Source organism: Galeopterus variegatus, unplaced genomic scaffold (genome assembly GCF_000696425.1).
Source record: "Galeopterus variegatus unplaced genomic scaffold, G_variegatus-3.0.2 Scaffold526, whole genome shotgun sequence".
Lineage (NCBI taxonomy): Eukaryota > Metazoa > Chordata > Mammalia > Dermoptera > Cynocephalidae > Galeopterus > Galeopterus variegatus.
The window spans coordinates 91,164-106,953 of record NW_007726637.1 but is presented as its reverse complement, the minus strand read 5'-3'; the positions used below and the strand labels follow the sequence as shown (position 1 = coordinate 106,953).

Below are 15,790 nucleotides of genomic sequence, written 5' to 3'. Positions count from 1 at the left end.
CCCCCCTGAACCCCTGCCCCAGCCTCTTCCTGTCACCCCACCCCTGCCTAGACAGGCTTCTCCCCATGGCAGCCATGAGCAGGTGGGGTGAGGGGGGTGCTTTCTAAAATATCCTTTTCTTGAGATAAATCACACTAAGAAAAGCACACAACTCATTGGATTAGAGCTCGATGCATTTGCACAGAATAAGCACATCCATGTCCCCAGACTCTGGGTCAGGGAGCAGGAGATTCCCAAACCCTGGGACTACCCCCTTGGGCCACTGCCCTGTCACAGCCTCTGCCCAGCATGGCCTCTGTGCTGATGTCCATCATTATAGGTGACTTTTGACTATTCTGGAACTCCGTGTAAATGGAATCACACCATGTGTCCCCTCTGGAGTCTGGCATCATTGAGTCACATGTAGCCTGTGAGATTCACCTGTGTTGTGACATGGAGCCAGAGTGCATCCTTTTTTCTGCGTTGTGTCATAGTCCACTGCAGAACCTACAAGAAAGTACTTACTGATTCTCCTACTGAGGGCATTAGGGTCATTTCTAGTTTGGGGCTAAGATGCATGCAGCTGCTGAGAACATTCTTGTCTTTGTCTTCTGGTACAACATGGCCCCACTTCTCTTGAGAGAATGCTGAGGACAGGGATCACTGGGTCATAGCACAGGCATCTGTTCAGACTTAATAGATGCCAGACAGTTTTCCAAGTGCTATACCTCTTTCTCCTCCCACCAGCAACTCATGAGAGCCAGAGGTGCTTTTGAAAACTGTAAAATCCTATTCCAACCCTCCCCTGCTCCCACACTCTCCATGGCTCCCCAGTGCCCTCAGAGTAAAGCCTACACTCCTCTCTGTGGCCCATGTGGCCCTGTGTGATCTGACCCCCGCCAACCCCCCCCTTCCTCTCTCCCCCTTGCTCTTGCTGTCGTCATACAGACTTCTTGGATTTTTTTTAAAATGCCAAACTCGTGATCACCTCCAGGCCTTTGTGTTTTCAGGTACCCCTGCCAGGATCACCCTCTCCCCACATCTCCCCATGGCCGACTCTTTCCTCACATGGTCATCTCTGTGCTTCAGAGAGGACTTCCTTGAAATCTCTGCCTAACACGGCCTCTATTGTGGTCAGTACTTTTTTTGGAATTAGGGTTTTTTTTCGTTTTCTTGTTTTTTAGTCAGGTTTTGACATAAAGGAATTTCATAAAAATGACTTGGGCAGCTCCTATCTATTTTAAAGGTCTGAATTAGTTCAAATAACGTTGGACTTTCCTCTTCTTTGAGGTTCGATAAAATAGCTGTAAAACCGTCTGGGCCTGTTGCCTTTTTAATGGTAGATCTCAAATCAGTTTCCTTATTTTTTTATTTTTTATTTTAGCAGCTGACTGGTACAGGAAAGAAACCCTTGACCTTGGTGTTACAAGGCCACACTCTCACCATCTTAGCTAGCCAGCCGGCCCCTCGAGTCAGTTTTCTAATCTTCTATGGTTGTTGGTCTACTTGAGCTTTCTACTTCTTTTGAGGTCAGCTTAGCTCAGTGGTTAGCACAAGTTGATACTTAATCAATGCTAAGTATGAGGGTGCAAAGAAAGAGGTGGGGAGGTGCTGGACTCTCGCCTGCAAATGCCTATCCCCTCTTCCCATCCGCTGAAGCCCCCATCCAGCCTCTGCATCTAGGCCCCACAACATGCTTCCTCCCCTGAGAAGTCTTCTTGGATTTCTCCTGTCTTTCTTCCTTGCCCTATCCGCAGGTATATGGGTCTACCTCTCTACCTCTGTGCTGGGCAGATGCCGCAAGTCCTCTGCCTTCTGGACAAGGGGGGAATGGGGAGGGTATGTGTGTACAGAAGACTCCTCCCCAAACCTCAGTCTCCCCCCTCATGCCCAACACACTCAGCACACGCCACCACCTCCCCCAGCAGTTCCGATCACACCAACATCTGGAGAATGGGCCACCAGGGTCTGTCTGCAGCTCTGGGCAGGGATTTGCATGTGAGTACAAATATACATGCACACTCCAGGGCATCCGCCTCGTCCGCCTCCGCGTTCCTTGGCTGGCCCTTCACACCTGGGCCCAAGACAGGTCAACGCCGAGTGGCTGGATTTGCATACGCGTGTATTTCTGGGCAGGGTATCAGCTAGGGGAGTCTGAGAGGAAGTTGTTGAGGGAAGCTGGGGGGGAGGTCAGTCATGTTTCTCTTGACCTGCTCCACTTAACAGATTTTCCTGACCATTCCTGGGCCTGATCCAGAAAGGCTTCTAGTCTGGGTGAAACAAAGCTGGATACACATACCCCCAGCCCCATGCAGTCAGAACCAAAGGGGAAGGACAGGGACTGTGGGAGTCCAGAGGAACAGCAGGGAGGGCCACGATCAGAGCTGTGTGTTGGGTAGGTCCCTTATGGGCCAAAGTGGGGGATGAGTTTGGTTTTGGGATGATGGGATTAGGGGGGGTTCCAGCATCATCAGGGGTCAGGACAGTCAAACACCTGCATGAACTCATCTGTACCTGTCAGAGTTGGCTCCAGAGGTAACAAAGGACCTGGTGGCTTCTGGAGGACCCAAAGGGCCCTGGAATAGAATGACTTATAGAGTGAGGTACAGGCCTGGCACAGGGGGGGCCCCACCCCCCAGTCTCCACGCAGATGGACACAGCCCTGGCCTCCTCTCCAGGCTCCTGCCATCTCCACCCCAGCCCCCAACAATCCTGATCCCCACGGAAGCCACAAGCCGAGTTTGAAAATGATAAACAAAGCTCCAGCCCTTCTCTGCTCAAAATGCAGTTGTAGCTCTCCATCACTCTTGGGCCAAAATCCACAGTCCTCCGCACAGCTCCGAAGGCCCAGAGTGGCCCAGCCTCAGTGACCTCTCACCCTGCCCACTGACTCCAACCTCTGCTGTTTTTTGTCCCTCCTCAGGCCCCTTGCACTTGCTGTTCCTTCTGTCTGGAACTCGCTTCCTGTCTCGGCTCCTGGGTCTCAGTTCCAAGAAACCCCCCCACCCTCCAAGCTCCTGGCTCTTGGGGCTCTCCCATCGTGTGAACCCTGCTCTAGTCACAGTGTCCATGTCTAAAATGGGGACAGACTGGGAAGGGGCTGGAGTCAGGTCTTCCAGGCCCAAGACACTCAGGTCCAAGGCCTACCCTGGCCTCTGCTCTCATGGGACCCTAGGTGTGGGGGACATTTCCGGAGTCATCTTGGCACTGGGACCTCTGGGCCAGTGCCCCCATCCAGCCCTCAGGGACCCAGCAGGGTGGGGGCTACACATCCCAGCCGTGGGAACGTGCCCGATTCTGGCTGGGGATTAAAATTAGCCCTGGAGGTTAAATTTAGCAAGTCAAGCCAGAGCTGGGGGCTGGGGCCGATGGTCCGGGCAGGATCTGCACAGTTGTGAAGGCTCAGGGACCCGGCCCGGAGAGGGTGGAGAGTGTGCTTGAGGTCACACAGCAGGCTACATATGCATCCATTTGGGGTCTCAGGGGCCTGGGATGGCTGTCTGTACATCGGTGTGGTACTGCAGGACAGGCAATGTGATTCCTTTGTTCCGTGGAACCCTGCATGGAGGCACTGGGAGAGGCCTGGACCCCAGCATGCTGTGGGCCTTGGTTGCCCCCCTCCCCAAGTGATCCCTTCTGGGACCCCTACCATAGAGATCCAGGATCCCCATGAGGGGGCGTCCAGGCTTTCTCCCAAGTCACCGAGCAGACCTGAGGCCCCAACCTAGAGCCAGAGGCCTTTCCAGGGTGTCCCCATGTCCTCCTGCTGGAAGGTGGAACAGGGGTGGAATTTCTATTATTCTCTGAAAAAAATTTTTTTTCGACAGAAATAATTTATAATCACTGAAGGGAGAAAGTTAGAAAATTCAGATAGTCAAAAAGGGGGAAGGGTTGGCCAGTTGGCTCAGTTTGTTAGAGCTCGGAGTTATAACACCAAGGTCAAGGGTTCAGATCCTGTACCAGCCAGCCACCAAAAAGAAAAAAAAGGGGGGGTGGGGGAGGGTACAAAAGGCCACATGGTGTATGATTCCATTTATATGAAATGTCCACAACAGACATTCATATTCATAGACACAGAAAGCAGATTGGTGGTTGTCAGGGGCTGGGGGAGGGGGGATGGAGAGTGACTGCTGATGGGACAGGGTTTCCTTTTGGGGTGATGAGAATGTTCTGGAACTAAATGGAGGTGACAGTTGTACAACTCTTTGAATGTGCTAAATGCCACTGAACTGTGCACTTTAAAATGGTGAATTTTACATTATGTGAATTTCACTTCAGTTTACAAAGAAAGGGAAAAAAAACCTCACCTGTAATCCTCCATTCAGCAGTGACTGCCATCATGAGCATTTCCTCCTAGAATTTTTTCCATGCTTGGTGCAATGCTTGATATGTGTTTTCTTGTAATCACAACCCTTGATCTTGGTCTTGGGGAGCTGGGGAGCTGTTGTGGGATTGAGTAAGATGGAATGGGATTGAGTGAGATGGAACATGTCCACTGCCTGGACCAGCCACACCATGTGGCAGCTCAGCATGCATGAGCCCCTACGCATGCTGCCTTCTGACTTTTGGTGGCTTGGGATCACTGATATGATGACCGATGTTTGCTGAGCACTGCTGGGTGCTGGCATCTGGTGGGCCCCTAGCCTGGCCCATTGGGGACTTTAGACTGCTGCCAATATTCATCATAACCGTGTGTATATGGTACTTGCTGTGTGCTGGACAGATCTGAATGCCTCATGTGGGTTAGCTCATTTCTGTCACTATTATCACCCCTGCGGAGACAGGGAAACTGAGGCCCAGGAGGTCAGGCGCAGCTGAGGTCTCATGGTCACCAGCTTGTGTTGTTTTATTTTTATTTTTTTGGTGGCTGGCTAGTTCAGTGATCCAAGTCCTTGGCCTTATTTTTACGATGGGTTGTGTTGTTTTATTTCATTTTTTTGCAGTTGGCTGGTATGGGGATCTGAACCTTTGACCTTGGTGTTACAAGGCCACGCTCTAACTGATTGAGCCAGCCAGCCAGTCCAGTGTTTTGCTGCTTCAGATCCCAGGGTGGGGGCATCTGTACTCAGCTTTTCCATTCCTGGTCAGCCTTCTCCTCACATGGAGTTGGTGTGAACGTGTTTATTGAGCATCCCTGCATCCTGGGGCTGATCGAGGGTGGGGACTGCAGGGGTGACCCAGCCTGCCTTGGTTTTCTGCATCATCTTCCCCTTGGTGCCTGGCAGTGGCAGGCAGAGGACAGGGGGAGGCTGGGGTGCTCCTCCCCTCTCTTCACCCATACATTCTGTCTTCGCCCCCTTCTCCCCCAGACCAAGGTCGTTCCACCCAGCCTGGGAGGATGGGGAGAAAAAAGATTCAGATCTCACGCATTCTGGACCAAAGGAATCGGCAGGTGAGTTCACTGGGTGGAATAAATAGCGCCTGGGGGAAAGGCATCCTGGCAGGGGCACGGCTTGGGCAAAGGCCTGGCCATTTGAGGAACTGCAAGAGGATGAGGAGGCCTGAGGATCCTTGAAGCAGTGTCAGGAGTTTAAAATGAAATCTTTGCTTATTTTCATGATCATTCATTTATTTATTCTTCTTAATGACTGGAGCCCCATCACAGGGGAGACAGAGCTCGACACAGACACACCCAACTCAGAGAGCTGGACCAGAGGGAGGCACAGAAGTGGGGGAGCCCAGAGAGAGAGTGTGGGCTCTGCTTGGGAGGCCCAGGAAAACTTCCCAAAAGGGAGGGAAATTTTGGGCTGGGTTTTGAAGCACCGATAGGAGTTTGCCAGGTTGCAAAGTGAGAAGGAGCAGTGCAGCCAGAAAGAACAGCACAGGCAGAAGGTACAAAATCGTGTGGCATGTTTGAGCAGCAATCTGCCCCACCACGCCACCCCCGATCCTCGTCTTCGCACACTCTTCCCGCCCCTGTGGGTCCTGGGTCCAGGTGACATTCACCAAGAGGAAGTTCGGGCTGATGAAGAAGGCCTATGAGCTGAGCGTGCTCTGCGACTGTGAGATCGCCCTCATCATCTTCAACAGCGCCAACCGCCTCTTCCAGTACGCCAGCACCGACATGGACCGCGTGCTCCTGAAGTACACCGAGTACAGCGAGCCCCATGAGAGCCGCACCAACGCCGACATCCTCGAGGTACCCTGGGGACTCTTAGTTTGCACAAAAGGCAAGCATTGTGTCTGGCTTTGCTGCTGGTAAAAGCAAGTTTGGGGCAACAGAGGGTCCCTTCTAGAGGCAGCTGCCTGGACAGCAGAATCAAGAACATCAACCACTGTGCATTGAGGGCTGACTATGCAACCCTCACACACAGCATCTTATTTAGTTTTGTCACCTATGTGGTGAGGAGATGATCCCCCTCTCCTACAGGCGGGGACATGAGGCTCGGAGGAGTCCTCACCACCTGCAAAGGTCACACAGTGAATGTGGAGGAGGCAGGTTTTGAACCTGGGTCTGTCTTCACTGAGTGTGCTCTTAAATTCCTACCATCATAAATGGGGACAGAGAGAGACAGAGGGAGACCGAGACAGGGAGATAGATACATAGAGGGAAGGAGAGAGATACTCAGAGAGACAGACACATAGAAAGAGAGACAGAGCAGAGAGACACACAGAAAGAGACAGAGAGGGAGAGACAGAGACAGAGATATATACACAGAGAAAGAGAGAGACAGAGATTGTGAGAGACAGAGAAGGAGAGAGAAGGAGACAGAAAGAGACTGAAAAAGAGACACACACACCGAGACAGACAGGGGGAGACAGACCGAGGCACACACACACAGAAAAAGACAGAGAGGGAAACAGAAACAGAGAATAAAAGACACCACAAAGTAGGCCAACCTCACCGAGGCCCAGCAGTGTTTCTGTCTGAGCTGCTGCGTCCTCAGGAGAAAGAGACTGGAGTGGCCCTGCAGCAGCTGGCTCAGTCCTCACACCCACCACCCAGAGTGGGGGAGCGATCACTGTCCCTGTAGATGTGGGAATCTTTTCCCAGATCAGAAGCTGAAGTCATACAGCTGGAGAGAGCAGCAGGTTCATGACCATATCTGGGAGCCCCCAATGTTTTGGGAGAGGAGGGAGAAGCTGGCAAAAGAGAGGCAGGGGCCCAGGAGTGTGGACTCTGTGGTCCTAGGGGAAGGCAGCTCAGGACATCTGCTGACACTTGTTAAGCAGCCACTGCATGCCACGCTCTGAGGCTGCACATGGGGGCAGAATGGAGGTGCCCAAGTCCTGTTAAGGCCTGTGCAGATCTCAGCCCCTGCTGTGTGACCTGGATAGGTCTCTGGTTCTGAGGCAAGACAGTCCTTTTGTCGCACACAGTTGGAAATTAAGAGTCAATGGGGTTTGGCTGGACCAGGCCAGGCGTGCACTCTACCCCACTCACAGAGCTGGGTGGGGAAGGTCTCTCCCCACCCCATAGAACTGGGTTCCCTGGCTGGGGTAAAGGATGAGGCTACACCTTGTCATCTCCTGTCCCCACAGACACTGAAGCGGAGGGGTGTGGGTCTTGATGGGCCAGAGCTGGAGCCAGACGAGGGGCCTGAGGGGCCGGGTGAGAAGCTGCGAAGGCTGGCAGGTGATGGGGGTGACCCAGCCTTGCCCAGGCCCCGGCTCTATGTAAGTGACTCCCTGCCCCACAGTGAATGGTGCCCTCCCCCCACCTCCTAGGCCCCAGTGATTGAGGCTGGGGCTGAGAGAAGGACCTAGGGCCAGGGAGCCTGGAGTTTAGAGGCAAGTCTGCCTGGGTGGACAGGGGAAGCTTCCTCAAGGAGTGGGCATTGTAGCTGGGGCTTTGAAGGATGAATAAGGGTTCAACAGGCAAACAGATCCTTATTTATTTCTTTGATTTATCAAACACCCTGGGCAGCCCCCTCAGTGCCAAGTTTATGCTGACAGGCCTCAGCTCCGGACCTAGCTATTGAGAAAAGGTAGAGCCAGACACAGACTTCTGCAGCCTGTGGGGTTGGGCCACAGGGAGGGGCAGATAGGGAGCTCAGAGGGAGGAGAAGCGAGGGCCTCCTGAAGGTAGAGGCTGGCCTCTGAATTGTTGGGATTTTCTCTCTTGGACTTGTCGCCCCCACCCACCCATCCTGCCTGTCTGCCCACAGCCAGCAGCCCCCACTATGCCCAGCCCAGACATGGTGTATGGAGCCTTGCCCCCACCAGGCTGTGACCCCAGTGGGCTCGGGGAGGCCCTGCCTGCTCAGAGCCGCCCATCTCCCTTCCGGCCTGCAGCCCCCAAAGCCGGGCCTCCAGGTGAGCGTGGGACATAGGCCCTGGGTGGGGTTGGGGGCATCCTGGGGCTGGTGTGTGTGGACCTTGGCTCTGGCACTGCCTGGCTGTGTGTGTCACCACTCAACCTCAGACTTCATTAGATGACATGGCCTACCCTCTCTCTGGGGGTCTCCTCCTCCCCAGGACTGGCGCACCCTCTTTTCTCACCAAGCCACCTCACCAGCAAGACGCCACCCCCGCTGTACCTGGCTGCAGAGGGCCGGAGGCCAGACCTGCCTGGTGGTCTGGCCGGGGCCCGAGGGGGGCTAAGCACTCCGGTGAGTGAGGAGAGGGTGTGCTGGAGCTAATGGGGCAAGCAAGGCGGCCTGGGTGTGGGCCTCAGTTTCCTCTTCACCCTCTCTCCCCACAGAGAAGCCTCTACAGTAGCCTGCAGAGCCCGTGCTCCACTGCGGCCCCAGGACCCCCACTGGGGAGCTTCCCCTTTCTTCCCGCAGGCCCTCCAGGTAACACTCCAAACTCGCCCGACCTGGGAAGTGTCCCCACGCCTGCTCCCCCACCCACCAGGACTAAACAGTGGCCCGTGGGGTGAGTCAGGCTTCTGCAAGGGGGTCAAGGAGAGCTTGAGACCTGAGCCTACCCCTCCTGCCCATCAGAATATGGCCTGGGAGACCCTCCACCGGCCCCTGGCCTGCTGCAGCCCCCCACCCTGGCTCCCTGGCAGTCCTCCAGGGGGGACGGTCCCCCGGCGGCCCCCGCCCAGCCCAGGTAAGCCCCTGACCGCGCGCCCAGGTTCTCCGACGCCCCTAGCTACTGCTGACCCCTCGTGGCCATCCCTGGTACTGCGTGCGGCCCCTCCCGGCGGTTCTTGGTGCGGGTGGGCGGCTATTTTGGAGGCCCCAAGAGGGACCGCCATCCCCTCCTTTCCCAGGGCCCTCCTGCCCAGCCTCTGCCCACACCATGCCACCTCCCGGGCTTCCTTCCCCTCCTCGCTGGGCTCACGGCTCGCTTCTCTCTCTCCCCCTGCAGTGGGGGCCGCAGCCTGGGCGAGGAGGGGCCCCCTGGCCGCGGCACCTCCCCGCCGACCCCCCCACTCAGCATCAAGTCGGAGCGCCTGTCGCCGGCCCCCGGGGGCCCCGGCGACTTTCCTAAGGCCTTCCCCTACCCCCTGCTCCTTGCCCGGTCCCTGGCAGAACCCCTGCGGCCCGGGCCTCCTCTGCGCCGGCTGCCCTCGGCTGATGGCTGGCCCCGGTAATGGACACCAGGTGGCCCCGGCCAGGTCCCCTCGCCGGGCGAGGCGGGGGTACGCGGGGACCCAGCCTTCAGGCCTTCTCTCGGAGGGCCAGCAGTTGCAGCTCCCTCTGCAGGGGGCCTGCAGGGGGCGCTGGATTCGGACCCCCCGTTGGGGGTCTCTTTCCCCCTCCTGTGTGTGTTTCCACCAATAAAACACGCGTGGCGTCCGTGGACGAGACTGTCGCTGCTCAGAGTCCCCCTCCCCAACGGCCTCATTCTTTACTCGCCTTGGTTTAGGGTGCCCCCTCCACAAGCCGACCCTGAGGGGACGACTCAGGGCGCACGGGGTACCGGGAGCGAGGCCGGGCGGAGGGGTGCGGAGCGGGGGCGCCCTGGGGACGGCATCGAGGGGCCCCACCCCAGGGATGGGGGGCTGCTCTGTTTACCCTCCAGCGGGTAACCGCGAGCCCCCCTTGACCCAGCGACTTCGTCCCACCCGAAAGGCGGGGGGGGGGGGGGGGGGGAGCAGGGCGTTTATACACCACTCGGGAGGTGCAAACTGCCTGTGTGAGAGGGCGGGTTTGGGTGCCCAGGAGCCAGAGGGAGCTCCCAGCAAAGAGCCACCGGGAGACAGTGTCTACACGTCCTGCCCAGCCACCCCCGGATTGGTCTCAGAGGGATCATAACACTGAAGATCTGACCCACGCCGTTCCCTGATCACCTGTCTGAGGCTCGTCCTCATCCCTCATTCTTCATCCTTAGGAGGAAGCTGAGCTCCTCAGCTGCCCCGCACACCCCACCCCACTCTACCCCTGTCTCCCGTCTCCCCTACCTCCCGTCCCCTGCAGTTCCAACGTGAGGACCATGCTGGTCTTCCCTCCCGCAGCACCTCCCTCAACTCCCAGCTCGCCTCCTTTCTAAACTCCTTCCCAAGGGCCGGCCCGTGGCTCACTTGGGAGAGCGTGGTGCTGACAACACCAAGTCAAGGGCTCAGATCCCCTTACCGGTCATCTTTTTTTTAATTAAAACCAAAAACAAAAATAAACAAAAAAAACTTCCCACCTTCCAAGGCCCAGCTTCACTCCCCCCTCCTCCAGGAAGCCTTCTGCACTGTCCCAAGCCGGAAAGTGGCTGTGACTGCGAACTGGTACCATTTGTATCGTTTTATTTTTATGTTTTGGCGGCTGGCCGATTCGGGAATCCGAACCTGTGATCTTAGCAGTACAAGGCTGTATTCTAACCAGCTGAGCTAACAGGGCCTCTGACTGTGAGCCAAGACACAGTGTTTGTTGAGTGGAGGTCACACACTTGGACAGGAAGATGGAAAACACTGTGTTGGCATCGACGCTTATAAAACCCGCCACCCCTCCCCCAACACTCTGCTAAAGCTACAGCCGATTGGCCCAGCTCAGACAGAGGTGGGCGGGGCAGCTTGACAATTTCAAGACCCTCATCCCCTCTTGTCACCGCAGCGCCCCGCAGTGGAGTTTCCCCTGTGAGCGCACACAGTCCGTGCATAAGAAGCCTCAAAATCAGTCACGGCCTCTGGAACTCAGCACCTTCCCCTCCCCGGTCCGCAGCCAAGACTTTGGTTCGGGCTCCGTTGAGCGGGACGGGGAGAGCTAAAGATGTATATGGCAGAAGATTTTTTTTGTTTGTTTTTATAGAAGGTGACGGGTAAGGGGATCTTAACCCTTGACTTGGTGTTGTCAGCACCACGCTCTCCCAAGTGAGATCCGAACCTGTGGCCTAGGTGTTATCAGCACCATACTCAAGTGAGCCATGGGCTGGCCCTTGGCAGAAGCTTTTTTGTGAGATGGGGACTCTTGCCTAAGTGACTGTGTATAGAGTGTCATCTCGGCTGGGGTTTGTCCCATGTGACCTTCCCAGTCCTGGCCACCCTCAAAGCTGGAGCTTTGGTGTCTCAGTCTTGGGACAAAGCATGATCAAAGTGTGGAACAGCCCCCTCCCGGGGCTCCCGGGGCAGGTGGGCTGGGGCAGTGGCCCAAGGAGTGGCATTCTGTGGGTGTTTGAGGCAGATCCACCAGGACTCGAGGATGACTCAGAGGTGGGGGTGAAGGGAAGAGGGTGCCTAGGTGACTTGAAGAGATTTCTTCCACCCAACTCAGACTCAGGCCCTAAGTCCCCTCCTGGTCCCTTCTGTCCCCCCACCACTCAGAGGAGGGGCGCGCCATTGCCCCGCTCCAGTGATCAACGGACTCTGAAGGTCGGGCCAAGCATGCAGCCCCTGGCACACCCAGCAGCACCGTGGTCACATGCACAGCGGCATCAGCCCACGGGTGCAAAATCTCCACCTGGGTAACCTACCCTTCTGGGGACCTCCCCATCACAAGGATCTTGGCCTTCCTCATGGGGTAAAGCACTGCCCACCCAGTGGCCCCCCACACACGGTGTCACAGTCACAGCCTCTTTATGCAACCGGACACAGGACCAGGTTCTGGGGAGGAGATGTGGGGCAAAGGCAGCAGGTGCCTTGGGGGAAACCGAGGCATGGCTGGAGAGAGCTCCTTCCCAGGCTCTGGATCTCACCCCCACGGTAGACAAGAAGCCGGGCCAGTCACTGACATCAGTTCCCTTAGACTAAGCGTCCAGTGTGAGACGCGTTGAAACGTGGGCTGCTTTCTAAGGGCCGGTGGGCTTGGTCCTACTTCCCCATCCCTGGGAGGCTGCACTTCTCCCATCTGCCACCAGGTGGCGTCTGATGGTGGGCTTCGAATTCGGCGCTCCCCAGCCAAGCGTAAGAAATAAAACAGAAACAGTGATAAATTAAATCCTTCTGGAGGACCGACCCCGTGTTTTCAGGCTCTGGGTCTGGGAGAGAGGTCATGTGACACAGGGAGGGCTGTGTCACATGCTGTGTGTGTGTGTGTGATTGTGCATGTACAGCTCAAGGAGTCCTGGGCCATGAATGCGTCTGGGGTCAGACCCCCGCTCCGTCCCCGTTGCTCTGTGGGTCTCCCCTTGTAAAGGAGGAGGGAGGGTTGTGTGGAAGCCATTCTAAAGACACCCACAGACAAGGACACCATGGTGAGGTCAACCAGGGCCAATGTCACTATTAGTCTTTCAGGATCACAGTCACTGGTTGGAAGAACCCCTGGGAAGAGTGGCCCGGGCACAAACACGGTGACAGAAGTCTGAGCACTGGGGCATCCGTGGAGACCTGAGAGATGCATTTTCAAGACCTCCGTAGGCAGAGATGGCGGAATGGTCAGTGCTCAATTTCCTTTGTGGGGATCGGAGGGACCTGGGGTCCTGCTGAGGGACTTTGTCCCTCTCGGGGGGCCCCGGGTCTCGCTGCAGAGCCTCTGCGGGGGTCGTGCGGAGGGGACTGGATGCCTCTGAGCGTTCTGGGGGCTCTGGCAAGCCTCTGCGGACGCTTTAGGGGCCTGGGGTCCTGCCGCGTGGTCGTTGTCCCGCAGAGGAAACTGGAGACTGCCGGGGTGGTCTGGGGTCCCGCCGGGGCCCACTCTGGGGACGGGGACCCTGCAGCAGCGTGGGGCCACACCGACGGGGCCCGTCGGAGTCCATGCGGGTATCGGGGTGTAGGGCAGGGGCAGGGAGAGCCCTGAGAGGTGGGGCCCGGCTGAGGGAGTCTGGTGGCCTCAGGCCGGACGAGGGTCTCAGAATCAGGGACAGCACAGCTGTCACGCGGCTCTGGGCCCATCCCGTTGAGTGTGTTCTTCACACTTGGCTCAGCCCCTATGGGCCGGCCTGATGCCGGGCAAGGGCGGGACCCCTGCAGCCTTGAGAGGTCCTGCCTGGGCAGAGGGAGGCACAGCCCTGGAGCCTGGACGGAGTGTGGGAGGCTGTAGGCGGTGAGGACAAGGGCTCTCGGGACCAGGATGGAGGAAAGTCGCATTGATTTTAGCAGGGTTCTCAGGTCGTACGTCCAGGGAAGGGATTTGAACAGGGGAGGGACGTGGGCTCCGGAAGATTCTCGGAGATATCTGCAGAGAGTTGACCCTGAGACTGGAGGCTGCTGGGTGGCCGGGAGGCGAGGAACATCCTTGGATGGACCTTGGGAGCCTTAGGTGGAGCGATGCATCACTCCTCCCCCCCCCCTTTCTCCTTACTCCTGTCCTTCCTGGCCGAGGTGCTGGCATGCAGTGTGAACCAGGGGTCTCCTCCCTGGGAGGTTTCAGAGGGTTATGGGGTCAGCGATGAAGAACCCGCGGGTCCAGGAGGGCCTCTGAGACCCGATTCATTGGGTGCAGAGAAGGCTGTGGATAGAGCCGGGTAATGAAGTCGGGTGGTCTCCAGCTGGGTCCTCAGGGCCTTGCTGGCTGCAGAGCGGAGTTGGGGGTTGATCGTGAGACTGGGAAGGGCCTGAGCCACCTAGAGGGGCATAGGGCGGTGTCCGCAGGAATGGTGGGCCTGGAGGAGGCACTGGGGTTCTAGGAGAAAGGACAGGGCTACAGAGAGCCCCCACCCACTGGGCTTGGAGCGGCCTGCTGACCTGCGGCCGTGGTCAGTAGTGCCCGCTGGCCTGTCTGTTCTTGGTTGGAGGGTAGGGCGAGCAATGAGGATCTGGAGACAAAGAAGATGGTGCCTCCAACCTCATTTCATTACTGAAAAAAAGACTTCTGTGAGGCTGGCCGGCTAGCTCAGTTGGTTACAGCATGGTGCTGATAACAGCAAGGTCCAGGGTTCAATCCCTGTACCTGCCTGCTGCCAAAAAAATAAAAATAGAAAAGATTTCTGTTCTCACTTTATAAGTCAAAGGCATAGAGAAAATAAATATCATATTGGTCAGTTATTTTTATTTTTTTATTTTTTATTTTTTTTTGTCTTTTGTCTTTTTCCGTGTTCGGCAACGGATCGCAACCCTCAGTGTCGCCCCCGTACCGGACCGGGGACCGGCAACGGGATCGCAACCCTCGGTGTCGCTCCTGCGCCTCGCTCAGCCAGTTAGCGGGAACCGGTCCGTATGTGGGATCCGAACCCTCGGGCGGGAGCGCCGCCGCGCTTCCCAAGCGGCGCACCATCCAGTGCGCCACCGGGCCGGCCCCTTGGTCAGTTATTTTTTTTTTATTTTTATTTTTTTAAAAGATGACTGGTAAGGGGATCTTAACCCTTGGATTGGTGTTGTCAGCACCACGCTCACCAAAGTGAGCAACCAGCCATCCCTATATGGGATCCGAACCCGCGGCCTTGGTGTTATCAGCACCACACTCTCCCGAGTGAGCCACGGGCCGGCCCCTTGGTCAGTTATTTTAACGATGGATTTCTCAGCAGTAGTTCTTAGCTCTGATATCCATCACACCAGAGCTTTTTCTATTTAAGTTAGCTTTTTTTTTTGCCTGATTAAAGGATTATTTTAATAATTAATTGTAATATTCAATATGAACATAATCTTTATTTCGTTTAAGTTGTTGATTACAATACTAGAATACTAGTAGACAGCTCTCCTGAGCCCATAATTTTACATAATTACTCATAGCAGATAGGTATTTGCTGAATTCAAGCAGGAAAACCCAGCTTAGCATCAGACTGATTTTTTCCAAAACGTTTAAAAATAAGTACACATGAAAACGTGTTCTGAATTATTGTCGAAAAGGTTGTTATGTAGAACTTGGTGAGAAGATTCCAATTTAAAAAAAAAACCTATTCCACTCAAACGTCTAAGTCTTTATACTGAAACAGATAGTGGCCAGAAGCGTGGATGGCTTCCCAAGGAGGTTGATTACAAAGAGAGGAGGGGTGATGGAGCCATCGGGGATCATTTCAGGTGGGAGAGACTTAGAAGAGCCAACAGGAGACGCGGTTGGTGCATAGTGGAGGCGCAGAGGGCAGTGGGAGGGAAGCCGCTTTCACTGGGTGCGCGGGGCTCGTGGTAGGGCCGGAAGGTCGTCGTGACGAATACATGAAGCAAATTAGAAACACCCCATTTCCAGAAGACAAAACCGAGACGCCAGGACATTCATACCCGCGAACGAACCCCAGCCTCTGCTCCAGCCAGAGATGTGGGGGGCTGGCCTCTGACAGGGGGCAGGGTCGGGCCAGATGGAGGTCCGCGCTCAGCAGACGCTCAGATGGTTGAGTCCGGGATCACCACAGGCCCCTCCGTAAGGCCTCTGGAGCCAGGGAGGCCGCGCTCCCCGGTCTGGCCTGCTTCGCTATAAATAGCCTGGGTTCTGCAGGAGGGAGCTTGTGACCCTCTGGCAAGCACTGCCCGTCATGTCCCCTCCCCCAGGCGGTCCTCGGAGTGCAGCTGGTGGTGACCCTGCTCACTGCCACCCTCATGCACAGGCTGGCGCCGCACTGCTCCTTCGCGCGCTGGCTGCTTTGCAACGGCAGGTGAGCCCCGCCCCTGGGCGCGGAGGAG

General features: G+C 56.3%; 2 protein-coding genes across 2 annotated transcripts in view; both read left to right on the top strand.

Moving 5' to 3' along the window:
* LOC103588117 (myocyte-specific enhancer factor 2B-like) overlaps positions 1 to 9,466 on the top strand; it is a 32,699-nt gene extending 23,233 nt beyond the window's left edge. The window contains exons 2-9 of the mRNA XM_008569728.1: positions 5,289 to 5,371; positions 5,915 to 6,118; positions 7,462 to 7,596; positions 8,088 to 8,235; positions 8,398 to 8,531; positions 8,624 to 8,717; positions 8,868 to 8,979; positions 9,241 to 9,466. Of these exons, the coding sequence (XP_008567950.1) occupies positions 5,318 to 5,371; positions 5,915 to 6,118; positions 7,462 to 7,596; positions 8,088 to 8,235; positions 8,398 to 8,531; positions 8,624 to 8,717; positions 8,868 to 8,979; positions 9,241 to 9,466 (1,107 nt within the window). The 5' untranslated portion in view covers positions 5,289 to 5,317. The remainder of the gene's footprint in view (positions 1 to 5,288; positions 5,372 to 5,914; positions 6,119 to 7,461; positions 7,597 to 8,087; positions 8,236 to 8,397; positions 8,532 to 8,623; positions 8,718 to 8,867; positions 8,980 to 9,240) is intronic.
* A 6,197-nt stretch (positions 9,467 to 15,663) lies between these two features.
* Positions 15,664 to 15,790, top strand: part of TMEM161A (transmembrane protein 161A) — a 10,327-nt gene continuing 10,200 nt past the window's right edge. The window contains exon 1 of the mRNA XM_008569724.1: positions 15,664 to 15,762. Coding sequence (XP_008567946.1) covers positions 15,707 to 15,762 — 56 coding nt within the window. The 5' untranslated portion in view covers positions 15,664 to 15,706. The remainder of the gene's footprint in view (positions 15,763 to 15,790) is intronic.